Consider the following 26,662-nt stretch of genomic DNA (forward strand, 5'->3'; position numbering starts at 1 on the left):
CCGGCCACGATGAACAAGGCCTCCGGGTGTTCTGTTTCGTAGTTGTTTATTACTGTGTACAGTTTGTCCAGCCCCTTCCTGGGGGCTGGTTTAGCACACTGGGCTAAATCGCTGGCTTTTAAAGCAGACCAAGGCAGGCCAGCAGAACGGTTCAAATCCCCGAACAGGCGCCGGAATGTGGCGACTAGGGGATTTTCACAGTAACTTCATTTGAAGCCTACTTGTGACGATAAGCTATTTTCATTAGGGCAGCATGGTAGCATTGTGGATAGCACAATTGCTTCACAGCTACAGGGTCCCAGGTTCGATTCCCGGCTTGGGTCACTGTCTGTGCGGAGTCTGCACATCCTCCCCATGTCTGCGTGGGTTTCCTCCGGGTGCTCCGGTTTCCTCCCACAGTCCAAAGATGTGCAGGTTAGGTGGATTGGCCATGATAAACTGCCCTTAGTGTCCAAAATTGCCCTTAGTGTTGGGTGGGGTTACTGGGTTATGGGGATAGGGTGGAGGTGTTGACCTTGGGTAGGGTGCTCTTTCCAAGAGCCGTTGCAGACTCGATGGGCCGAATGGCCTCCTTCTGCACTGCAAATTCTATGATTCTATGATTCCTCACTACTGCCTGGGGGGGGATGTAGACCGCTGTGATAATGGCTGAAGTGAACTCGCGTGGAAGATAATATGGGCGGCACTTCACGGTCAGGTATTCCAGGTCTGGGGAGCAGTAGGTCGCCAGGGTCACCACATCCAAGCACCAGGAGGAGCTGATGAGGAGGCAAACCCCTCCACCCTTCGCTTTGCCTGATGATGCCGTGCGGTCCGCCCGGTGAATTGAGAAGCCGTCAGGTTGTGTGGCACAGTCCGGTGAGGCGGGGGTGAGCCATGTCTCTGTGAAACAGAGCACACAGCGGTCTCTTACTTCCGTCTGAGAGGTAAGTCTGGCGTTAAGTTCATCCAGCTTGTTTTCGATCGCTTGGACGTTTGCCAGGAGTATGTTAGCAGGGGGGGAACTCTAGAAACCGCATTGCTTCAATCTCACCTGCTGACCGCCACGTTTCCCTCGCTTCCTCAGCCGGCGGCTGTGGCTGGAAGATCCGGTGAGAGAAGTGTGACCTCGTGGAAGGTAGGTGATTGTGCCTGGCGGGGGCCTGGGAGCCCGGGAGCCGGTGGGGAGCCGGCAGGGGCCCGGGAGCCGGCGGGGGCCCGGGAGCCGGCGGGGAGCCTGGGAGCCGGCGGGGAGCCCGGGAGCCGGCGGGGAGCCTGGGTGCCGGCGGCCTGGGAGCTGGTGGGGAGCCGGCGGGGGCCTGGGAGCCGGTGGGGAGCCGGCGGGGGCCTGGGTGCCGGTGGGGAGCCGGCGGGGGCCTGGGAGCCGGTGGGGAGCCGGCGGGGGCCCGGGAGCCGGCGGGGGCCTGGGAGCTGGTTTCGGTTTCAGGGACGGGTCTGGCAGGCTTCCGGACACTGGGTAAGATTTTGGGGTTGCCTGGGGAATGTGCTTGTGATCTGGTCGGGTCATCGTGTGGGGTCTCGGCAGTTTCGGGAGCCTTTGGTCCGGGTTTGGATCGCAGGCAGGGGCTTCCTGGGTCTGATCGGGCCTCCATGTGCATTCTTCTTCCATCCATCCTCCGGTACGTCAGGGCACTGAGCGGGCCTCACCGGATCGGGTCGCTGGGCGGGGCCTCTCTGGATCGGGTCGCTGGGCGGGGTCTCTCTGGGTCGGGTCGCTGGGCGGGGCCTCTCCGGATCGGGTCGCTGGGCGGGGCCTCTGCGGATCGGGTCGCTGGGCGGGGCCTCTCCGGATCGGGTCGCTGGGCGGGGCCTCTCCGGACCGGGTCGCTGGGCGGGGCCTCTGCGGATCGGGTCGCTGGGCGGGGCCTCTGCGGATCGGGTCGCTGGGCGGGGCCTCTGCGGATCGGGTCGCTGGGCGGGGCCTCTCCGGATCGGGTCGCTGGGCGGGGCCTCTCCGGACCGGGTCGCTGGGCGGGGCCTCTCCGGATCGGGTCGCTGGGCGGGGTCTCTCTGGGTCGGGTTGCTGGGCGTGGCCTTTCTGGGCCGGGTCGCAGGGCGGGGCCTCTCCAGTACACTGGGTGGGACTGTCGCGGTCAGATTGTTGGGCCGGGCCTCTCTGGGTCGCTCGGCGGGGCCTCTCTGGATCTGGTTTCTGGGTGGGGCTTATCTGGGTCGGGTCACTGGGCGGGGCCTCTCCAGGTCGGTTCACTGGGCAGGGCCTCTCCGGGTTGAGTTGCTGGGTGGGGCCTCTCTATTCACTGGGCGGGGTCTCTCCGTGTCAGGTCGCTGGGCGGAGCCTCTCTGGGTCGGGACGCTGGGCGGAGCCTCACTGGATCGGGACGCTGGGCAGGGCCTCTTGGGGTCGAGTCGCTGGGCAGGGCCTCTCTGGGTCGGGTCGCTGGGCGGGGCTTCTCCAGGTCGGGTCACTGGGCGGGGCCTCTCTGGGTCGCTGGGCGGGGCCTCTCAGGGTCGGATCGCTGGTCAGGGCCTCTCCGGTACACTGGGTGGGAATGTCGGGGTCAGATTGTTGGGCGGGGCCTCTCCGGATCGGGTTGCTGGGCGGGGCCTCTCCGGGTTGAGTTTCCGGGCGGGGCCTCTCCGGGTCGGGTTGTTGGGCGGGGCCTCTCTGGGTTGGGTCGCTGGGCGGGGCCTCTCCGGGTCGGATCGCTGGGCGGGGCCTCTCTGGGTTGGGTCGCTGGGCGGAGCCTCTCCGGGTCGCTGGGTGGGGCCTCGCTGGGTCGGGTTGCTGGGCGGGGCTTCTCTGGGTCGGGTCACTGGGCGGGGCCTCTCTGGGTTGGGTCACTGGGCGGGCCTCTCTGGGTTGGGTCGCTGGGCGGGGCCTCTCTGGGTTGGGTCGCTGGGCGGGGCCTCTCTGGGTTGGGTCGCTGGGCGGGGCCTCTCTGGGTTGGGTCGCTGGGCGGGGCATCTCTGGGTTGGGTCGCTGGGCGGGGCCTCTCTGGGTTGGGTCGCTGGGCGGGGCCTCTCTGGGTTGGGTCGCTGGGCGGGGCCTCTCTGGGTCGCTGGGCAGGGCCTCTCTGGGTCGGATCGCTGGGCGGGGCCTCTCTTGGTCGGGTCGCTGGGCGGGGCCTCTCTGGGTCGGGTCGCTGTGCGGGTAGCTGGGCGGGGCCTCTCTGGGTCGCTGGGCGGGGCCTCTCTGGGTTGTTGGGCGGGGCTTATCTGGGTCGGGTCACTGGCCGGGGCCTCTCCAGGTCGGGTTTCTGGGCGGGGCCTCTCCAGGTCGGGTTTCTGGGCGGGGCCTCTCCGGGTTGGGTTTCTGGGCGGGGCCTCTCCAGGTCGGGTTTCTGGGCGGGGCCTCTCCGGGTTGGGTTTCTGGGTGGGGCCTCTCCAGGTCGCGTTTCTGGGCGGGGCCTCTCCGGGTTGGGTTTCTGGGTGGGGCCTCTCCGGATTGGGTTTCTGGGCGGGGCCTTTCCGGGTCGGATCGCTGGGCGGGGCCTTTCCGGGTTGAGTGGCTGGGCGGGGCCTCTCCGGGTCGGATCGCTGGGCGGGGCCTCTCCGGGTCGGGTCGCTGGGCGGGGCCTCGCCGGGTCGCTGGGCGGGGCCTCGCCGGGTCGCTGGGCGGGGCCTCTCCGGGTTGGGTTTCTGGGTGGGGCCTCTCCGGGTTGGGTTTCTGGGCGGGGCCTTTCCGGGTTGAGTGGCTGGGCGAGGCCTCTCCGGGTTGGGTTTCTGGGCGGGGCCTCTCCGGGTCGGGTCGCTGGGCGGGGCCTCTCCGGGTCGGGTCGCTGGGCGGGGCCTCGCCGGGTCGCTGGGCGGGGCCTCGCCGGGTCGGATTGGGCCGGGTCTCGTAGTCGGGGCCAGGGTCGGGCGCTCCAACGCCTGGATTGGCCGGGGTTAGGCGCTCTGAGAGCCAGGTCAGGTCCGACGTGAGGCCAGGGTCGGACATCCGGTTTGCGCCTTATCCACTTTCAGGTTGGATCTTTGGAGGAGTCGTGCTGGGTCAGGTCAGATCACGTCATCTGACCCAGTCCGCGGGCGTCTGAGGGTCTTCAAACCTGCAAGAGAACATAAATGAGAAAGGGTTGCGACAGTGTTCGTGCTAAATTATGTGTCAAGAGATTAGTACGGTTGTAGGAGATGTCGGAAGAGAATCTGTGTGAGAGAGCTCGCAGAGAATCATTTTGAGAGTCAAATGGCCCTGCTGCCATTTTGCTTCGTTAACGTGCCTGATATTCACAAGTGAGTTTAAAGCCTTTGACTGGCCAATCGACCGTACGACATCTTGACCAGTACTGAAGCTGCCCTGACCATTCTCTAATCAGCAGATAGCACTCTGGCTGATTTCCCTCTCTTTCAATTGAGGGGCTGTAAAGTGCCATCTGTTAGCTGGGCTCAGATTGAGGGAGGTTTACGAAGCAGGTTAGTGGCGATCGATGCACATGTTCACAATTGAGAGACAAGTAAGAAAAAGCTCTTTTCACTCAAATGTGAAAATGTGACGAGGAAGTATTTAATGAATGGCCTGACATTGTCCCTTTTTGTCCACAGATCTCTGAAGGCAGGTTAATAGGGGGTGAAAAAGGCATTTGGGACACTCGCCTTTATTAATCGAGACACAGATTACAAAAGCAGGGAGGTCATGTTGGAGTTGTATAGAACCTTGGTGAGGTCACAGCGGGAGCACTGTGTGAATTCTGGTCGCCACATTGTAGGAAGGATGTGATTGCACTGGAGGGGGTGCAGAGGAGATTCACCAGAATGTTCCTGGGATGGAACATTTCAGTTATGAAGAGAGTTTCGATCGGCTGAGGTTGTTTTCGCTGGAGGAGAGAAGACTGAGGGGCGGCCTGATCGAGGTGGACAAGATTCTGAGGGGCTTGGACAGGGTGGATAGGGAGCAGCTCTTCCCCTGAGTTGAAGGGTCGGTTACGAGGGGGACACAAGCTCAAGGTGAGGGGCGGGAGGTTTAGGGGGGATTTGAGGGAAAAGCTTTTTCCCCAGAGGGTGGTGAGGGCCTGGAACGCACGGCCTGGGAGGGGGGGGAGAGGCGGGTCGCCTCACATCCTTTAAAAAGTACCTGGATCAGCAGTTAACGCGTCCCAACATTCCAGGCCCGGGGCCAAGTGCTGGGAATGGGAATGGGTCAGCGGGTCGGGCGTTTCTCGCGTCGGTGCAGACTCAATGGGCCGAAGGGCCCTCTGTGCTGTGTTATTCTGTGATTCTAGTTCAGAAAAATATGATGGGCCGAGTGGCCGATTTGAACACTAGAATCAGTGACTCGAGTTATGTGTGGGTTCAACTCCACACTGAATAATTTGTGGAGCGGTCGAGGCAGGTTATGGAAGTCTGTAGCATCTTTTTAACAAAAACAAACTAATATATACGTTAATAATGGACGATGGTATACCAAAAAAATAATCTGTTTTTAATCGTAGGCTCACTCCAGGCTGAATGAGTCGAGCGAGAAGGTGGATTTATTAAAGCATTCATTAGAGCAGAGATTAAACGAGCTCCCAGAGGATCATCCCAAGGGCTGTATCATTAAAGAGGAGCTTGTCATGTCGAGTTCTCCAGCATTCAACAGTCGGAACAGCGCTTCGTACCAGCAGAACCAGTACAGCACCCTCTACAAACCATCGCCCCTGACGGGTAAGCAGGTTTGTTGGAATGTGTGCGTCACGGCCAATTATTGCCCAGCCCTGAACAGTCAACCTCATTGTCTCCGGGAGTGGGGTCACATGTGGGCCGGACTGGTTTCCATCCTTCAAGGGCCTTTAGTGAACCAGTTTGTTTTCTAAATGGTCGAACCTGCAGTGTTGAATGGGCTGGATTTCCTATCAGTGAGCAGCAGTGTCCATGTCTGGACACTTTCCGTGGGATCTTCTATTGAAGCATGTTGTAAGTTTGAGCTACAGGTTCTCGAGATATCAGTTGGGATCTTTGTAAAAGAGGATTGGTAACCTGCACATCTCCCTAACCAATCAGATTAAAAAACTTATAAATGAGAATTTCAGAGTTTGAACTAGGAAGCTACATTAAGCAACATGAGGCGATTTTATCAGAGTCGCCCTCATTTGCAACACCTCCCAACTTTGATATTGGTGGCAAATTTTGAAATTTTCCTCTGTATTCCTAAATTGTCGGCTTTCCATAGGATCCATACAGTGCCGGTGGCCATTCGGTCCATCGAGTCTGCACCGACGCTCTGACAGAGCACTCTGCACAGGTCCACTTACCCCACTCTACCATAACCCGACCTAACTGGTCTGATTAGTAAGTTTGCAGACGACACAAAGGTTGGTGGAATTACGGATAGCGATGAGGACTGTCAGAGGAGACAGCAGGATTTAGATTGTTTGGAGACTTGGGCGGAGAGATGGCAGATGGAGTTTAATCCGGACAAATGTGAGGTAATGCATTTTGGAAGGTCTAATGCAGGTAGGGAATATACGGTGAATGGTAGAACCCTCAAGAGTATTGAAAGTCAGAGAGATCTAGGAGTACAGGTCCACAGGTCATTGAAAGGGGCAACACAGGTGGAGAAGGTAGTTAAGAAGGCATACGGCATGCTTGCCTTCATTGGCCGGGGCATTGAGTATAAGAATTGGCAAGTCATGTTGCAGCTGTATAGACCCTTAGTTAGGCCACACTTGGAGTATAGTGTTCAATTCTGGTCGCGACACTACCAGAAGGATGTGGAGGCTTTAGAGAGGGTGCAGAAGAGATTTACCAGAATGTTGCCTTGTATGGAGGGCATTAGCTATGAGGAGCGGTTGAATAAACTTGGTTTGTTCTCACTGGAACGACGGTGATTGAGGGGCGACCTGATAGAGGTCTACAAAATTATGAGGGGCATAGACAGAGTGGATAGTCAGAGGCTTTTTCCCAGGGTAGAGGTGTCAATTACTAGGGGGCATAGGTTTAAGGTGAGAGGGGCAAGGTTTAGAGTAGATGTACGAGGCAAGTTTTTTTATACGCAGAGGGCAGTGGGTGCCTGGAACTCGCTACCGGAGGAGGTGGTGGAAGCAGGGACGATAGTGACATTTAAGGGGCATCTTGACAAATACATGAATAGGATGGGAATAGAAGGATACGGACCCAGGAAGTGTAGAAGATTGTAGTTTAGTCGGGCAGTATGGTCGGCGCAGGCTTGGAGGGCCGAAGGGCCTGTTCCTGTGCTGTACATTTCTTTGTTCTTTGTTCTAACCACATTTATGGTCACTAAGGGCAATTGATCATGACGGGTCTCCCTAACTGGCACATCTTTGTACTGGGGGGGAAACTGGAGAACCTGGAGGAAGCCCACGCAGGATGTTGTCTGGGATGGAACATTTAAGTTATGAAGAGAGGTTCGATAGGCTGGGGCTGTTTTCTCTGAAGCAGAGAAGACTGAGGGGCGACCATGCAGACACGGGGGGAACGTACTAACACCTCACAGACAGTCGTCAGAGGTTGGAATCGAACCCGTGTCCCTGGCACTGTGAGGCAGCCGTGCCAGCCACTGTGCCGCCCGGCATTTGTGTACAAAAAAAACCCAGTGCTCCTGGCACTGACCATTAGGGAACCTCGCTTTCTACCATCATCCCACCTGCAAAAAGTAAACACTTGCCATGGCTCGCTATTTTTTTGGTCCCTAAGCCAATTTGTTATCCAAGCTCCCATGACCAATCCTATTCCACGGGCTTCAATTTTATTGACTTTCCTTTTATGTGGTACTTTTGGAAAACACAATCTTGAAAACCATACAGACAACATCCACTGCTTTGAGAGTCATCCAGACTGGAAACGTTCGCTCCCTTTACCTTCCACAGATACTGTCAGACCTGCTGAGATTGTCCTGTGTTTTCTGTTTTTGTTTCCAATTCCATTGCTTTTATCTCTGCTTGCCCTTTATCGACCTTCCCTGTTACTTCATGTTATGGGCCAGAGTTTAGAGAACCCCAAAGTGCATCATGGAGTTCACCTGACCCACAACTTTTACTAGATTGTGGTCTGGGGAGCACACGGCCCACTCTACAGGTGTGGGACAGCAGAAATGGAAAAGTATTTTTTAAAGCAAAACAATGTTTATTCTATGAACTCAAGTCAACCTTTTTAAAACATACAGTGAACATCTTAGCAACCATCAATTCAAATACAACCCTCAAAGACTACAACACTAAGTAATCCTTTAAGCTTTCCTTTTAACATCCATACGACTTAAAACACCTTTTACCAGAAGCACAGCAGGTTAAAGTCACTACTGTTATTAGTTTTAAATCACCAGAATCGATTTAGATTAGAGAGAGAGACTAATACCCCTTCTGGCTGTGACTGAAGCTATCCAGCTCTGAAAACAAAACTAAAACACACCCTGCAGCAAACAGCCTGAAACAAAAGTAATCTGACATCACTGCCGTAGTAAACGCCCATTTCTTAAAGGTACTCTCACATGACACTTCATCAGAAATTCAGTGAGACTAGTTGAGCACAATCTGCCTTTTGCAAATCGCTGCTGTTTCTCCTGAAACTCCCAAGTGCCCGTTGGGTTTTCCCCTTGGGTATTGTTAATGAAAGCTTACCCAGCACTGATGTTTTAGCCGAGTGGTGTACCTCGAAGCAGGTACCACCCACTTTGTCCCTAACAGGCCCAACACTACCTCTGACTTACTGTCTTTTACATTTAATTCTTCTGTAGGATGTGGGTGTCTCTGGCTGGGACAGCATTTATTACCCATCCCTAATTGCCCTTGAATTGAGGGGCTCGCTCCAGAGGGGCAGTTAAGGAGTCAACCACATTGCAGTGTGTCTGGAGTAACATGTAGGCCAGATCGGGTAAGGATGGCGGATTTCCTTCCCTGAAGGACACGAGTGATCAAGCTCGACAATCGATCATGGTTTCAGGATCATCATTACTGACACCGGTTCTTAATTCCAGATTTATTCACTGAATTTAAATTCCACCAGCTGCTGTGATGGGATTTGAACCGTGTGCCCAGAGGATTCGCCCCTGCATCGGGATTACGAGTCCATTGGCATTACCCCCACACCACTGCCTACCCCCATTTACATGCCGTTCGAAGACTTATATTGACTGTCATTTTATTCTCGTAGCATCATAGAATTTACAGGGCAGAAGGAGGCCATTCGGTCCATCCAGTCTGCACCGGCCCGATTAGGTCATTTGGACATTCTGAATTCTCCCTCAGCGTACCCGAACAGGCGCCGGAATGTGGTGACTAGGGGCTTTTCACAGTAACTTCATTGCAGTGTTAATATAAGCTTACTTGTGAAACGAATGAAGATTATTATTATTCCAGAACTGAGCATAATACTTCAAAAGTGATCTGACCAATGATTTGTAGAAGTGTAACATTACTTCCTTGCTTTTAATAATAATAATCAAAGTGTGTCCTCATATCCCCTCAAAATTTCCTGCCCCCTGGTTATTTACCCCTCCGCTAAGGGAGAAAGTTTGTTCCTATCCACCTATCCATGCCCCTCATAATTTTATTCATCTTGATCAGCTCCCTCCTCCGCCTTCTCTGCTCCAGGGAAAACATCGGCAGCCTATCCATAAGACCAGTAAGAAGTCTTACAACACCAGGTTGAAGTCCAACAGGTTTGTTTCGAATCACTAGCTTTCGGAGCACTGCTCCTTCCTCAGGTGACCTGAGTCACCCCAGTCCAACGCCGGCATCTCCACATCATATCCATAAGACATAGGAGCAGAATTAGGCCACTCGGCCCATCGAGTCTGCTCCGCCATTCAATCATTTTCTCATCCCCATTCTCCTGTCTTCTCCCCATAACCCCAGATCCCCTTATTGATCAAGAGCCTATCCATCTCTGTCTTAAAGACACTCAGTGATTTGGCCTCCACAGCCTTATGCGGCAAAGAGTTCCACAGATTCACCACCCTCTGGCTGAAGAAATTCCTCATCTCAGTTTTAAAGGATCGTCCCTTCAGTCTGAGATGGTGTCCTCTGGTTCTAGTTTTTCCTACAAATGGAAACATCCTCTCCACGTCCACTCTATCCAGGCCGCTCTGTATCCTGTAAGTTTCAATACGATCCCTTCTCATCCTTCTAAACTCCAACGAGTACAGACCCAGAGTCCTCAAATGTTCCTCATACAACGAGCTCTTCATTCCAGGGATCATTCTTGTGAACCTCCTCTGGACCGTTTCCAAGGCCAGCACATCCTTCCTTAGATACGGGGCCCAAAACTGCTCACCATACTCCAAATGGGGTCTGACCAGAGCCTTATACAGCCTCAGAATTACCTCCCTGGTCTTGTATTCTAGCCCTCTTGAGATGAATGCGAACATTGCATTTGCCTTCCTAACAGCCGACTGAACCTGCACGTTAACCTGAAGAGAATCATGAACAAGGACTCCCAAGTCCCTTTGTGCTTCTGCTTTCCTAAGCATTTCCCCATTTAGAAAATAGTCAATGCCTAGATTCCTCCTTCCAAAGTGCAGAACCTCACACTTTTCCACAATATATTCCATTTGCCACTTCATTGCCCGCTCTCCCAGCTTGTCCAAGTCCTTCTGCAGCCCCCTTGCTTCCAGCCTCTCTCTGTTGCTGAAACGTTGCAGCCGAGGCAACATCCTGGTGATTCTCCTCTGCACCCTCTCTAATGCAATCACTTCCCTCCTATAGTGAGGTGTGAGGAGGAACGATTTGTTTGGCAGTGGGATTAGAGCAAGAGGAGGGGTAGGAACTGGGCAGAAAGCCAGCACAGGTCCGGTGGGCTGAATAGCAGCTTGATTGGTTATTCCCAACTGTTGGAGTCCGTGGCTTTGGGAAGTAGAGAGGAAAAGTCCAACCAGCTGCCTCTGGAATTTTTACATTTATTAATTTTTTTATTCTTTAAAATAAATTTAGAGTACCCAATTCATTTTTTCCAATTAAGGGGCAATTTAGCGTGGCCAATCCACCTACCCTGCACATCTTTGGGTTGTGGGGGCGAGACCCACGTGGACACGGGGGGAATTTTCAAACTCCACGCGGACAGTGACCCGGGGCTCGAACCTGGGACCTCGGTGTCGTGAGGCAGCAGTGCTAACTACTGCGTCACTGTGCTGCCCTGGAATTATATATTCAATGGTTATGCGGCGGTTTGCATTGTAAAGAAAGGTGAACGATCGTGTTTGGGACTGGTAAGGATAAAAAAACAATGGGCGGAGCACTCAGCGAGGGTCAGGAGGTGAGGGGGCGAGGGTCAGGAGGTGAGGGGGCGAGGGTCAGGAGGTGAGGGGGCGAGGGTCAGGAGGTGAGGGGGCGAGGGTCAGGAGGTGAGGGGGCGAGGGTCAGGAGGTGAGGGGGAAATCAGCAGGAATGGTCCCTTTCTAATTGAGACGGGGACACTGAAGCAGTACTATAGGATGATCTGTTGTTTGTTTATTTCAGGCACACTGGAGGTCCGAATTGCTGGTTGTACGGGTCTTTTGGAGTCGGTTCCAGGGCGATCTCGTGGCTCCGGCATCCCCCTGCCCGCCTACAGCCCCAACGAGAGCCGAACGTCTTTCATGGGCAGGACCAGCCGGGGTCTGTACGGAAGGAGTGGCAGCAACAGTGGCCGGAACCTCATCATCAAGAGCGAAGAGCTGTCTAGTTGAGTGCTTTCAGCGGACATTTTGTGTCCGAGGTCCAGCCCTGAGGTTCACAAGGGATCTCCTCGTGCTCAGGGCCAAATCTTGTCAGTGCAATCAGAACGTCTGGTAGGGCCACCCACCCCGTTGAGTCTGCTGCGCCATTCAATAAGAACATGGCTGATCTCATCGTGGCCTTAATCCCACTATCCTGCCTGCCCCCCTCCTTCATAACCATTATCACCCTTAATCGTCCATCAAGAATCTGTCTCACTCACCCTTGAAGATATGCAATGATCGTTCACTGCTCTGTTACCTCCACTGCTCTCTGAGGAAGAGAATATCCTCAAGAAAAGACATTCCCCCTCATCTCCGTCTTTCCGTGTACCCAAACAGGCGCCGGAGTGTGGCGACTCGGGGCTATTCACAGTAACCTCATTGCAGTGTTAATGTAAGCCTACTTGTGACACTAAAGATTATTAAATGGGAGACCCCTTATTTGTAAACTGTGCCCCCAGTTCTAGATTTCCCCCCCCCCCCCCGAGAGGAAACTAAATATCCTCTCAGCCTCTACCATGCCGAAACCCCCCCCCTCAGAATGCTCCGTGTTCAGTAAGACCACCTCTCATTCTTCCGAACTCCAATGAGCAGAGGTCCGATCTCTCATAAGACAGCGGATGGGCAAAGCTCTAAGTCACCCTTCATTTGATGCCCTCTTGTAAGGATAAATGGGAGGCCCATCAGTGAGGTTTCCCCACGCGGCTCTGTGATTTCTGTCATTGACTTTGGGTTTTGTCTGACGTACAATCTTGCGCAATGAAGTTAGGCTCTTGAAAGCCACGTGACGAGCTTCGGGGTCAAGGTGAGAGGCAGCAGCAGTCCAGCCCCTTCCCCGACATTTGTTGCTGTGCAAACATAGTGCCGGGCTCCCTCGACTGACGGTTGTTTGTCCAGTGTTTTTTTTTCATTTAAAAAAATAAAAAATTAAAATAAAGCATGGCCAGTCCACCTACCCTGCACATCTTTGGGTTGTGGGGGCGAAACCCACGCAGACACAGGGAGAATGTGCAAACTCCACACGGACAGTGACCCGGAGCCGGGATCGAACCTGGGACCTTGGCGCCGTGAGGCAGCAGTGCTAACCCACTGCACCACCGTGCTGCCCTGTTTGTCCAGGTGGTGGAATGTTTTGCCCCTGGTCAGAATTCGCCAGAGTGCCACATCTCTGTTTCCTCAACATTGCCAAGCTAACAGTGGCCACAGGAAGTTTGACCGTTGGCAACTGAGCTGAACCCCCTTCAGACAGATTCCTTTATTAAAACTTGTGGCTCATCGGTGAGCTGGAGTTCTGCACAGTCAAATGTGTTAATTTTGCATTTTTGATCTGATTATAGAACATTACAGCGCAGTACAGGCCCTTCGGCCCTCGATGTTGCGCCGACCTGTGAAACCACTCTAAAGCCCATCTACACTATTCCCTTATCGTCCATATGTCTATCCAATGACCATTTGAATGCCCTTAGTGTTGGCGAGTCCACTACTGTTGCAGGCAGGGCATTCCACACCCTTACTACTCTCTGAGTAAAGAACCTACCTCTGACATCTGTCCTTTATCTATCTCCCCTCAATTTAAAGCTATGTCCCCTCGTGCTAGACATCACCATCCGAGGAAAAGTCTCTCACTGTCCACCCTATCCAACCCTCTGATCATCTTGTATGCCTCAATTACGTCACCTCTTAACCTTCTTCTCTCTAATGAAAACATCCTCAAGTCCCTCAGCCTTTCCTCATAAGATCTTCCCTCCATACCAGGCAACATTCTGGCAAATCTCCTCTGCACCCTTTCCAATGCTTCCACATCCTTCCTATAACACGGCGACCAGAATTGCACGCAATACTCCAAATGCGGCCGCACCAGAGTTTTGTCCAGCTGCAACATGACCTCATGGATCTGAAACTCAACCCCTCTACCAATAAAAGCTAACACACCGTACGCCTTCTTAACAACCCTCTCAACCTGGGTGGCAGCTTTCAGGCATCTATGTACATGGACACCGAGATCTCTCTGCTCATCCACACTGCCAAGAATCTTACCATTAGCCCAGTACTCAGTCCTCCTGTTATTCCTTCCAAAATGAATCACCTCACACTTTTCTGCATTAAACTCCATTTGCCACCTCTCAGCCCCGCGCTGCAGCTTATCTATGTCCCTCTGTAACTTGTAACATCCTTCCGCACTGTCCACAACTCCACCGACTTTAGTGTCATCTGCAAATTTACTCACCCAGCCTTCTACGCCCTCCTCCAGGTCATTTATAAAAATGACAAACAGCAGTTGCCCCAAAACAGATCCTTGTGGTACACCACTAGTAACTGGACTCCAGTCTGAACATTTCCCATCAACCACCACCCTTTGTCTTCTTCCAGCTAGCCAATTTCTGATCCGAACTGCTAAATCTCCCTGAATCCCATGCCTCCGTATTTTCTGCAGTAGCCTACCGTGGGGAACCTTATCATACGCTTTGCTGAAATCCATGTACACCACATCAACTGCTTTACCCTCGTCCACCCGTTTGGTCACCTTCTCAAAGAACTCGATAAGGCTTGTGAGGCACGATTTTGCCCACAACAGAAGTAAGGCTCACTGGTCTATAGTTACCGGGGTTGTCTCTACTCCCCTTCTTGAACAAGGGGACAACATTTGCTATCCTGCAGTCTTCTGGCACTATTCCTGTAGACAAAGATGAATTAAAGATCAAAGCCAAAGGCTCAGCAATCTCCTCCCTAGCTTCCCAGAGAATCCTAGGATAAATCCCATCCGGCCCAGGGGACCTATCTATTTTCACACTTTCCAGAATTGCTAACACCTCCTCCTTATGAACCTCAAGCCCTTCTAGTCTAGTAGAGAAGGGAGAAAGTTAGTAGCAACTGTTTGCAAACTTGTTATGTTTTTGGCGGCGGAGCTGGGCGACGCTAACACATCCATCGGGCGGTCTTTGAAGCATCAGCTCTGTCAGCTGGACTGCTGCCACTTCATTAGTCCCCAATACACTTGGGAGCAGAAAAATCCAGGATTCATCCGCCTGGTGAAATCTACCCTCCTGACAAACCTATAGAGGCATTCAGGCAAGTCCATGCTGGTCCTCTGTAGGGCAGTCCAGTTAGCCCCGCTCTATCCCAACAACCCCGTGGAGACTTATCCAAGTGGCTTTTGAAATCATGAATTGTCTTTTGTCACCTCCCTCGGCAGCGAATGCCACTCATTAAAAAAAATGTTCTTCCTCATTTTACCCTCTCTTAATCCCTTGCTCACAACCTTAAATCTATGTCTCCCTCGTCCTTACACCGTCTGTTAATGGGAAAAGATGTCCTGGGCAGCACGGTAGCACAGTGGTTAGCACAATTGCTTCACAGCTCCAGGGTCCCAAGTTCGATTCCGGCTTGGGTCACTGCCTGTGCGGAGTCTGCACGTTCTCCCCGTGTCTGCGTGGGTTTCCTCTGGGTTCTCCGGTTTCCTCCCACAAGTCCCGAAAGACATGCTTGTTAGGTGAATTGGACATTCTGAATTCTCCCTCTGTGACCCGAACAGGCGCCGGAATGTGGCAACTAGGGGATTTCCACAGTAACTTCATTGCAGTCTTAATGTAAGCCTACTTGTGACAATAAAGATTATTATTATATAAATAGGAGCAGGAGGCTCCTATTCGGCCCTTTGAGCCTGCTCCACCATTCATTATCATGGCTGATCATTCAACTCAGCAACCTTCCCCCCACCCCCCCCGATATTCTTTGATCGCTTTCCCCGTAAGTGCTGCATCCAACTGCACCTTAAAAACATGCAATCTTTTGGCCTCAACTACTTTCTGTGGGAGTGAATTCCACAGATTCTCCACTCTCTGGGTGAAGAAATCTCTCCTCGCCTCAGTCCTAAAAGGTTTGCCCCTTATCCTCAAACTCTGACCCCTTGTTCTGGACTCACTCACCATTGGGAACATTCTTTCCGAATCTACCCTTTCTAACCCGGTTAGAATTTTGTAAGTTTCTATGAGATCCCCTCTCACTCTCCTAAACTCCTAACCGATTTAGTCTCTCCTCACATGACAGTCCCTCCATCCCAGGAATCAGTCTGGTAAACCTTCTCTGCACTCCCTCCATAGCAAAAACAGCCTGCTTCGGATAAGCAGACCAAAACTGCCCACAATACTCCAGGTGTGGCCTCTCTAAGGCCCTGTATAATTGCAGCAAGTCACCCCTGCTCCTCAACTCAAATCCTCTCACTGGGGGCCAGCAGACCATTTGCCTTCAGCGACTGGAGTACGAGGTCTCGTTGCACCTTCCCCTCTCCTAATCTACAGCCATTCGGATAATAGAACATAGAAAAATACAGCACAGAACAGGCCCTTCGGCCCACGATGTTGTGCCGAACCTTTGTCCTAGATTAATCATAGATTATCATAGAATTTACAGTGCAGAAGGAGGCCATTCGGCCCATTGAGTCTGCACTCTTGGAAAGAGCACCCAACCCAAGGTCAACACCTCCACCCAACGCTAAGGGCAATTTTGGACACTAAGGGCAATTTATCATGGCCAATCCACCTAACCTGCACATCTTTGGACTGTGGGAGGAAACCGGAGCACCCGGAGGAAACCCACGCAGACACGGGGAGAACGTGCAGACTCCGCACAGACAGTGACCCAAGCCGGAATCGAACCTGGGACCCTGGAGCTGTGAAGCAATTGTGCTATCCACAATGCTACCGTGCTGCCCTTAAGAACAAATAAATCTACACTATATCATTTTACCGTAATCCATGTACCTATCCAATAGCTGCTTGAAGGTCCCTAATGTTTCCGACTCAACTACTTCCACAGGCAGTGCATTCCATGCCCCCACTACTCTCTGGGTAAAGAACCTACCTCTGACATCCCCCCTATATCTTCCACCTTTCACCTTAAATTTATGTCCCCTTGTAATGGTTTGTTCCACCCGGGGAAAAAGTCTGCCTTCCCGTTTTTTTGCTGCCAAAGCAAATAGCCTCACATTTTTCCACATTATCCTGCTTCCGCCACTCACTCAACCTGTCCAAATCGACTGTGATGAGCTGATCATTCTGATAACCTCGAACCTGCCATCTTTTTTTCCCCAGATGACGTGAGTGCTGTCCTCAAGCTCGATAACATTGTTGTTGGGCAGACTGCATGGAAAATAGTAGGTGAACAATCATGGAATCAGACCTTTACAGTCGAGCTGGAGCGTGTGAGTACGACCAATCGAAGGCCAGATTCCACTGAACCCAAAGATGGAAACCATTATTTTAAAACGGAGGGAGGGAGAAAACGGGAAAATTACAGACCGGTTAACCCAACTTCAACAGTAGGGAAACTGCTAAAATCTGTTTTAAAGGATAACAGGACACTTAGAAAATATCAATGGGCTTAAACAAAGTCAAAATGGATTAATAAGAGGCAAATTATGTTTGACAGACCTACTGGAGTTTTTTGAGGATGTAGCAAGCAGACTAGATCAGGGAGAAGCAGTGGATGTAGTGTATTTAGATTTCCACAGCTCCACAGAAGGGGTTATTAAAGCACATGGGAATGGGGCATGCATTGGGACTTGGTTAGCAGACAGGAAACAGGGAGTAGGAATAAATGGATATTTTTGCAGTGGCGGGCAGTGATGAGGGGGGTCCCACAGGGATTGTTGGGGTCCCAGCTATTCACAACATGTATCAATGATTTGGACGAGGGAACCAAATGCAATATTTCCATGTTTGCTGATGACACAAAACTTGGTGGGAAGGTAAGTGGCGAGGAGGATGTTAAGAGGCTTCATGGTGATTGAGACAAGTTGAGTGAGTGGGCAAATGCATCGCAGAGGCAGTATAATGTGGATAAATGAGAAGTTATCCACTTCGGACGGGGAAACTGATGGTCAGAGTATTATTTAAATGATGATAGATTGGGAGATATTGATGTACAGAGGGACCTGGGTGTCCGAGTACACCAGTCGCTGAAAGCAAGCACGCAGGTATAGCAAGCAGTTAGGAAGGCAAATTGTGAGAGGACTTGAGTACAGGAGCAACGATGTCTTCCTGCAGTTGTACAGGCGTTGGTGAGACCACGCCTGGCGTATTGTGCGCAGTTTTAGTCTCCTTCTCTAAGAAAGGATATAATTGCCATAGAGGGAGTGCAGCAAAGGTTCACCGGACTGATTCCTGGGACGGCGGGATTGTTGCACGAGGAGAAATTGGGTCTGTATTCACTGGAATTTAGAAGAATGAGATCAGTAAGTTTGCAGATGACACAAAATTTGATGGCATGGTAAATAACGAGGAGGAAATCCTTAGATTGCAGGACGTTATATACCCGGGCAGCTTGGCTGGGCAGAACAGTCCCAAATGGAATTTAACACTGGAAAGTGAGAGGTAATTCATTTTGGGAGGACTAACCAGGCCAGGGAATAGACGATGAATGGTCGGACACGAGGAAGTACAGAAGACTAGAGGGACCTTCAAATGCATATCCACAGGTCCCTGAAGACGGCAGGATCGGTCGATAAGGTGGACAAAAAGGCACATAGGATAATGGCCGGGGAGGTGGTGACAGTGTTACTGCCATCGGACCAGTATTCCAGAGACCCAGAGTAACGCTCTGGGGACCGGGGTTCAAATCCTACCACAGCAGATGTTGAAAATTGAACTCAATACAAATCTGGAATTAAAAGTCTAATGATGACCATGAAACCATTGCCGATTGTCGTAAAAACCCATCTGGTTCACTAATGCCCTTTAGGGAAGGAAATCCGCCGTCCTTACCTGGTCTGGCCTACATGTGACTCCAGACCCACAGCAATGCGGTTGGCTCTGAAATGGCCTCAGGGATGAGCAATAAATGCCGGCCCAGCCACACCCACACCCCATGAATGAATAAGATAAATTAAGCAGGACACAGCATATAAGAACTGGGAGGTTGTGATGGAACTGTATTAAACATTCTTTCAGCCACAACTATCGTTCTGGTCACCACAGTATGAAAGTGAACATAGACTATGAATATAGAACATACAGTGCAGAAGGCCATTCGGCCCATTGAGTCTGCACCGACCCACATTAAGCCCTCACTTCCACCCTATCCCCGTAACCCAATAACCCCATCTAACCTTTTTGGACACTAAGGGCAATTTACCACGGCCAATCCACCTAACCTGCACGTCTTTGGACTGTGGGAGGAAACCGGAGCACCCGGAGGAAACCCACGCAGACACGGGGAGGATGTGCAGACTCCGCACAGACAGTGACCCAAGCCGGGAATCGAACCTGGGACCCTGGCGCTGTGAAGCCACAGTGCTAACCACTGTGCTACTGTGCTGCCCCAAGTGAAAGCCCTGAGGACTATCGGCCGCCCTGAGAGTGTTCGGTCACCCTGGGTGGGTGTGTGGTCAAGTCCAGCCTCCCTGACCTGGAGTTGCAACACAATTGAATTGACCAATTCAGAATCACAGAATAATACAGCACAGAGGGCCCTTCGGCCCATCGAGTCTGCACCGACACGAGAAACGCCCGACCTGCCGACCCATTCCCATTCCCAGCACTTGGCCCCGGGCCTGGAATGTTGGGACGCGTTAACTGCTGATCCAGGTACTTTTTAAAGGATGTGAGGCGACCCGCCTCTCCCCCCCCCCCCCTCCCAGGCCGTGCGTTCCAGACCCTCACCCCCCTCTGGGGAAAAAGCTTTTCCCTCAAATCTCCCCTAAACCTCCCGCCCCTCACCTTGAGCTTGTGTCCCCCTCGTAACCGACCCTTCAACTCAGGGGAAGAGCTGCTCCCTCTCCACCCTGTCCATGCCCCTCAGAATCTTATCCACCTCGATCAGGTCGCCCCTCAGTCTTCTCTCCTCCAGCGAAAACAACCCCAGCCGATTGAAACTCTCTTCATAACTGAAATGTTCCATCCCAGGAACATTCTGGTGAATCCCCTCTGCATCCCCTCCAGTGCAATCACATCCTTCCTACAATGTGGCGACCAGAATTGCACACAGTGCTCCCGCTGTGACCTCACCAAGGTTCTATACAACTCCAACATGACCTCCCTGCTTTTGTAATCTGTGCCTCGATTGATAAAGGTGAGTGTCCCAAATGCCTTTTTCATCCCCCTATTAACCTGCCTTCAGAGATCTGTGGACAAACACTCCAAGGTCCCTTTGATCCTCGGAACTTCCCAGTGTCAGTCATTCATTGAATAATTCCTTGTCAAATTGCTCCTTCCAATGTGTAACAACTCATAGAGATTTCGAGGGGATTTCAGGAGAAACGTTTTCCCCCAGAGGGAGCTGGGACTCGCTGCCTGAAAGGGTGGGAGAGGCGGGAACCCTCACAACATTTAAGAAGCATTTTGATGAGCACTCGAAACGCCGTAGCAGACAAGGCTACAGACCGAGTGCTGGACAATGGGATTGGGATAGGTGCTTGATGGCCGACGCAGTGGGCCGAAGGGCCTCTTTCTGTGCTATAAAACTCTGGCACTTTGAATGTATCGGGGATTAGTGCGGGGGATTGGAAAGAAAGACATTCTTGACTTGAGGATGTGCCAAAGTGCTTCACCCCTACAGAAGTACTGAAGTGCCGTTACCCACTCCTGGTATGTAGGAAATCGGCAGCTGGTTTCTCATCGCTCGGCCACAGCAGAAGGATTATCACATAATCCACTCGATGATGTTGGTTGGGGGATAGAAATTGTCCATGGCACTGGGGAGAATTCCCTGGGATTGGACCCACCTCCCCTGAGCATTAATCTGGGCCTCTGGATCACTGATCACTTAAAGGTAGGCGTTCAGGCAAGTTTGGGGGGGCTCGATGTGGGTCAGTGCTGCAACCATTGTCGGTCGGCATTTGAGTACGACTCTGGAAGCGGAGGTGTTGTGACAGACTGAGCAGGGTGAGGTTCAGGAGTATTGGTTACAAACGTGTCCGAGACCGGCTCGGGAAAGACGCGATGAACATTTCGCACTGGAGCTGGGGGGTCCGCGATAAAACCGGCGAAGCGTTCGGGCGGGCAGTTTAACGCGTGACGGAGGAATTGGCGCTTCCTCGGTCGAGTCTGAATGTGAATTCTTTTCTGTTGTGTTGCAGTCTCGGGAATTGGAGATCAGTGTCTACTGGCGGGATTGGCGTTCCCTTTGTGCCTTAAAATATCTCAAACTGGAGGATTTCTTGGATAATCAACGTCACGAGATCCGACTGGATTTGGAGCCACAGGGCGTGCTTCTGACAGAGGTACACCATCCTTATTCTCATCTTATACAAACTTTGTGCAAGTAAAACTATTTCCCATCATATTTTGTTATTTCTTCCCCCCCCCCCCATTCCTTTGTTTGATTCCTCGCCATCCTCGTGGTTAGCCCTGATGTAATTCAGGAGATGGACATCATTTAAAGAGCACATCCCTTGGGTGGGACTCCGCGCGCCCCCACCATCTGTTTGATGGGCAGGATCTTTGTGCCCGACCGCGGTCAACAGGTTTCAGAATCCCATGGAACAGCTACAGTGCAGAAGAAGGCCATTCGGCCCATTGAGAGTCACCCCCCCCCCCCCCCCCCCCCCCCCCAACCAACCGAAAGAGCGCCCTTCCTCGGCCCATTCCCTGAAACCCAGGTAACCCGCACATCCTGGGACACTGAGGGGCAATTTATCTTGGCCAATCCACCTAACCTGCACGTCTTTTGGACTGTGGGAGGAAACCGGAGCACCCGGAGGAAACCCACGCACACACTGGGAGGACGTGCAGACTCCGCACAGACAGCGACCCAAGCCGGGAATCGAACCTGGGACCCTGCCGCTGCGAGGCAGCAGTGCTAACCACTATGCCATTTTCTTGTTGTTCGCACCCCCTACCCCGTGATACCTGCGCCGGGGCAGGGGTGCTGCTGTTGGAAAATCTCGGCCCTTGTGTGCACATACCCAAGTATAGTTAAGGGGTGGCACAGAGGTTAGCACTGCTGTCTCACAGCGGCAGGGTCCGAGGATCGATTCCCTGCTGGGTCACTGTCTGTGCGGAGTCTGCACATCCTCCCCGTGTGTGCGTGGGTCTCCTCCAGGTGCTCCGGTTTCCTCCCACAGTCCAAAGCTGTGCAGGTTAGGTGGATTGGCCATGATAAATTGCCCTTAGTGTCCAAAAAGGTTGGGTGGGGTTTCGGTGACAGGGCGGGGGGTGTGGGCCGAGGTAGGACGCTCTTTCAGAGGGTCACTGCAGCCTCGATGGGCTGAATGGCCTCCTGCACTGTAGAGATGCAATGATTCACAGTTAGTTAGCTTCCTGGAAGGTTGTACAGTGGGAGTAAAGCAAGATTAGAGTATACGTAACTGGACCCATTGCGGCTTCAAGGTGAGAGAGTGGGGGAAAGGTAAGGTGGATGGAGTAAGGTGGGCAGGTGGGTTAGAACTAAGAGAGTGGTGGAGGTTCATGAGGGAGAGGTTTAAGGGTAGGAGGGGGGGTGGGGTTGTGAGGGAGGGGTAGGAGGGAGGGTGGGGTTGTGAGGGACGGTGGGGGTTGTGAGGGAGGGGTAGGCGGGAAGGTGGGCGTTGTGAGGGAGGGGTAGGAGGGAGGGTGTGGCAGGAAAGAGGTGAGGGTCAGGTCAGGAAAACCTTTCCCAACACATCATTGTGAAGTTTTAGGTGGGACTGATGGGGAGAGACCTCCTCTCAGGCCCTGGTCACAGTGCTGTGTCTGAAGTGGGAAGCGAAGTGATAACGCTGAACCTTCCACCAGTCAGGAAGGGCTCTGTGCTAAATGCAGGAGCTGAGGAGGGGGGGGGGGGGGGGGGGTGCGTTGCACAGGAGGGGGTGACGGGTTGTGTGGGGGTGGTGAGTTGCACGGAGAAGTTCGTCGTGGGCGAGGTGCGCGGCGAGGGTGTGGCGAGATGCGTTTTGTTCCGGTTACGTGGACGGTGCCTCTCTTCAAAAGCTGGAGGTCACTCATGCTCACCCAGTGACTGCGCATTTGGCAAATACTCCAGATGTGCACATGTGGGAGAGCCTGGGGGGGGGGGGGGGGCGGGAAATGTACATGTGTGCATGGGTGGAAGAGCGGAGAACGTGTATGTGCATGTGGGAGAGCGGGGAATGTGTATGTGTGCGTGTGGGAGAGCGGGGAATGTATGTGTGCGTGTGGGAGAGCGGGGAATGTGTATGTGTGCGTGTGGGAGAGCGGGGAATGTCTATGTGTGCGTGTGGGAGAGCGGGGAATGTATGTGTGCGTGTGGGAGAGCGGGGAATGTGTGCGTGTGGGAGAGCGGGGAATGTGTGTGTGTGGGAGAGCGGGGAATGTGTGTGTGTGGGAGAGCGGGGAATGTGTGTGTGTGCGTGTGGGAGAGCGGGGAATGTGTATGTGTGCGTGTGGGAGAGCGGGGAATGTGTGTGTGTGGGAGAGCGGGGAATGTGTGTGTGTGCGTGTGGGAGAGCGGGGAATGTGTGTGTGTGGGAGAGCGGGGAATGTGTGTGTGTGCGTGTGGGAGAGCGGGGAATGTGTATGTGTGCGTGTGGGAGAGCAGGGAATGTGTATGTGTGGGAGAGCGGGGAATGTGTGTGTGTGCGTGTGGGAGAGCGGGGAATGTGAATGTGTGCGTGTGGGAGAGCGGGGAATGTGTGTGTGTGCGTGTGGAAGAGCGGGGAATGTGTGTGTGTGCGTGTGGGAGAGCAGGGAATGTGTATGTGTGCGTGTGAGAGAGCTGGGAATGTGTGCGTGTGGGAGAGCGGGGAATTTGTGCGTGTGGGAGAGCAGGGAATGTGTATGCGTTTGGGAGAGCGGGGAATGTGCATGTGTGCGTGAGAGAGAGCGGGGAATGTGTATGTGTGCATGTGGAAGAGCGGGGAATGTGTTTGTGTGCGTGAGAGAGCGGGGAATGTGTATGTGTGCATGTGGGAGAGTGGGGAATGTGTGTGTGTGCGTGTGGAAGAACGGGGAATGTGTGTGTGCGTGTGGGAGAGTGGGGAATATGTATGTGTGTGCATATGGGAGAGTAGGGAATGTGTAGGAGAGCAGGGAATGTGTAGGAGAGCGGGGAATGTGTATGTGTGCGTATGGGAGAGCGGGTAATGTGCATGTGTGCGTATGGGAGAGTGGGGAATGTGTATGTGTGTGCGTGTGGGAGAGTGGGGAATGTGTATGTGTGTGCGTGTAGGAGAGCGCGGAATGTGTATGTGTGTGTGTATGGGAGAGTGGGGAATGTGTATGTGTGTGCGTATGGGAGAGCGGGGATTGTGCGTGTGGGAGAGCGGGGAATGTGTATGTGTGTGTGGGAGAGCGGGGAATGTGAATGTGTGCGTATGGGAGAGCGGGGAATGTGTATGCATATGGGGAATGTGTATGTGTGCGTATGGGAGAGTGGGGAATGTGTATGTGTGCGTATGGGAGAGCGGGGAATGTGCATGTGTGTGCGTATGGGAGAGTGGGGAATGTGTATGTGTGTGCGTGTAGGAGAGTGGGGAATGTGTATGTGTGTGCATGTAGGAGAGTGGGGAATGTGAATTTGTGTGTGTGTAGGAGAGCGGGGAATGTGTATGTGTGTGCGTATGGGAGAGTGGGGAATGTGTATGCGCTTGGGAGAGTGGGGAATGTGTATGTGTGTGCGTATGGGAGAGTGGGGAATGTGTATGTGTGTGCGTATGGGAGAGCGGGGAATGTGTATGTGTGCGTGTGAGAGAGCGGGGAATGTGTGCGTGTGGGAGAGCGGGGAATGTGTGCGTGTGGGAAAGCAGGGAATGTGTATGCGTTTGGGAGAGCGGGGAATGTGCATGTGTGCGTGAGAGAGAGCGGGGAATGTGTATGTGTGCATGTGGAAGAGCGGGGAATGTGTTTGTGTGCGTGAGAGAGCGGGGAATGTGTATGTGCATGTGGGAGAGTGGGGAATGTGTGTGTGTGCGTGTGGAAGAGCGGGGAATGTGTGTGTGTGCGTGTGGGAGAGTGGGGAATATGTATGTGTGTGCATATGGGAGAGTAGGGAATGTGTAGGAGAGCGGGGAATGTGTAGGAGAGCGGGGAATGTGTATGTGTGCGTATGGGAGAGCGGGTAATGTGCATGTGTGCGTATGGGAGAGTGGGGAATGTGTATGTGTGTGCGTGTGGGAGAGTGGGGAATGTGTATGTGTGTGCGTGTAGGAGAGCGCGGAATGTGTATGTGTGTGTGTATGGGAGAGTGGGGAATGTGTATGTGTGTGCGTATGGGAGAGCGGGGAATGTGCGTGTGGGAGAGCGGGGAATGTGTATTTGTGCGTGTGGACAGCGGGGAATATGTATGTGTGCGTGTGAGAGAGCGGGGAATGTGTATGTGCGTGTGGGAGAGCGGGGAATGTGAATATGTGCGTATGGGAGAGCGGGGAATGTGTATGCATATGGGGAATGTGTATGTGTGCGTATGGGAGAGTGGGGAATGTGTATGTGTGCGTATGGGAGAGCGGGGAATGTGCATGTGTGCGTATGGGAGAGTGGGGAATGTGTATGTGTGTGCGTGTAGGAGAGTGGGGAATGTGTATGTGTGTGCATGTAGGAGAGTGGGGAATGTGAATTTGTGTGCGTATGGGAGAGTGGGGAATGTGTATGTGTGTGCATGTAGGAAAGCAGGGAATGTGTATCTGCATGTGGGAGAGCGGGGTATGTATAATATGTGTGTCTGTGTGGGTGAATGCATGCATAATAGGGTCATTTTCAGGGTTGGCACGTGTGTGTACATGCGTTGGTTTGGAGAGTCATAGATTTCATAGAAATTTCATAGAGATTTCATAGAATTTACAGTGCAGAAGGAGGCCATTCAGCCCATCGAGTCTGCACCGGCTCTTGGAAAGAGCACCCTACCCAAGGTCCACACCTTCCCCATAACCCAGTAACCCCACCCAACACTAAGGGCAATTTTGGACACGAAGGGCAATTTATCATGGCCAATCCACCTAACCTGCACATCTTTGGACTGTGGGAGGAAACCGGAGCACCCGGAGGAAACCCACGCACACACGGGGAGGATGTGCAGACTCCGCACAGACAGTGACCCAAGCCGGAATCGAACCTGAGACCCTGGAGCTGTGAAGCAATTGTGCTATCTACTATGCTACCGTGCTGCCCAGTCCTTGTATTCATACTTGGGATGCATGTATATGTGCACACAGGATTGTGTATGTGCACACAGGATTGTGTATGTGCACACAGGATTGTGTATGTGCACACAGGATTGTGTATGTGCACACAGGATAGTGTATGTGCACACAGGATAGTGTATGTGCACACAGGATTGTGTATGTGCACACAGGATAGTGTATGTGCACACAGGATTGTGTATGTGCACACAGGATAGTGTATGTGCACACAGGATTGTGTATGTGCACACAGGATAGTGGAGTAACTAAACCTGAGGGCAGAGATCGGTATTTAGCATTTAATTTTACAGTAAAAATCATCTAGCGTCAGGGCCACATATCTAACAATAATTCAAGTTTTTATTTTAAATTAATTAATTAGTGCTGAAATGTCACTCAGCGGGGTGCAATGCTCCAACTGTGAGATGTGGCAAATGTGTTACGCTTCCAGCGTTCCGGTCGACTACATCTGCAGCAAGTGTAACCAATGGCAGCTCCTCACAGACCACGTCTTCGGTTGGAGCAGCAATTCGATGCACTTCAGAGCATGCAGGTGGCGGAAAGCGTCATAGATCGCAGTTATATAAATGTGGTCACACCCAAGGTGCAGGCAGAGAAATGGGTGACCACCAGAAAGGGCAGGCAGTCAGTGCAGGAATCCCCTGTGGTTGTCCCCCTCTCGAACAGGTATACCCCTTTGGATACTGTCGGGGGGGATAGCCTATCAGGGGAAAACAGCAGCAGCCAGAGCATTGGCACCACGGCTGGCTCTGATGTTCAAAAGGGAGGGTCAAAGCGCAGAAGAGCAATAGTAATAGGGGACTCTATAGTCAGGGGCACAGATAGGCGCTTCTGTGGACGTGAAAGAGACTCCAGGATGGTATGTTGCCTCCCTGGTGCCAGGGTCCAGGATGTCTCAGAACGGGTAGCGGGCATCCTGAAGGGGGAGGGCAAACAGGCAGAGGTCGTTGTACACATTGGTCCTAACTATATAGATAGGAAGGGGC

General features: G+C 52.7%; 1 protein-coding gene across 1 annotated transcript in view; it reads left to right on the forward strand.

The window, feature by feature from the left end:
• The window catches only part of pkn1a (protein kinase N1a), a 352,058-nt gene that overhangs the window by 212,088 nt on the left and 113,308 nt on the right, over nucleotides 1–26,662 (forward strand). Inside the window, exons 6-9 of the mRNA XM_072491284.1 lie at nucleotides 5,391–5,604; nucleotides 11,352–11,555; nucleotides 16,681–16,790; nucleotides 20,664–20,807. Coding sequence (XP_072347385.1) covers nucleotides 5,391–5,604; nucleotides 11,352–11,555; nucleotides 16,681–16,790; nucleotides 20,664–20,807 — 672 coding nt within the window. The remainder of the gene's footprint in view (nucleotides 1–5,390; nucleotides 5,605–11,351; nucleotides 11,556–16,680; nucleotides 16,791–20,663; nucleotides 20,808–26,662) is intronic.

Source organism: Scyliorhinus torazame, chromosome 27 (genome assembly GCF_047496885.1).
Source record: "Scyliorhinus torazame isolate Kashiwa2021f chromosome 27, sScyTor2.1, whole genome shotgun sequence".
Taxonomy (NCBI): Eukaryota; Metazoa; Chordata; class Chondrichthyes; order Carcharhiniformes; family Scyliorhinidae; genus Scyliorhinus; species Scyliorhinus torazame.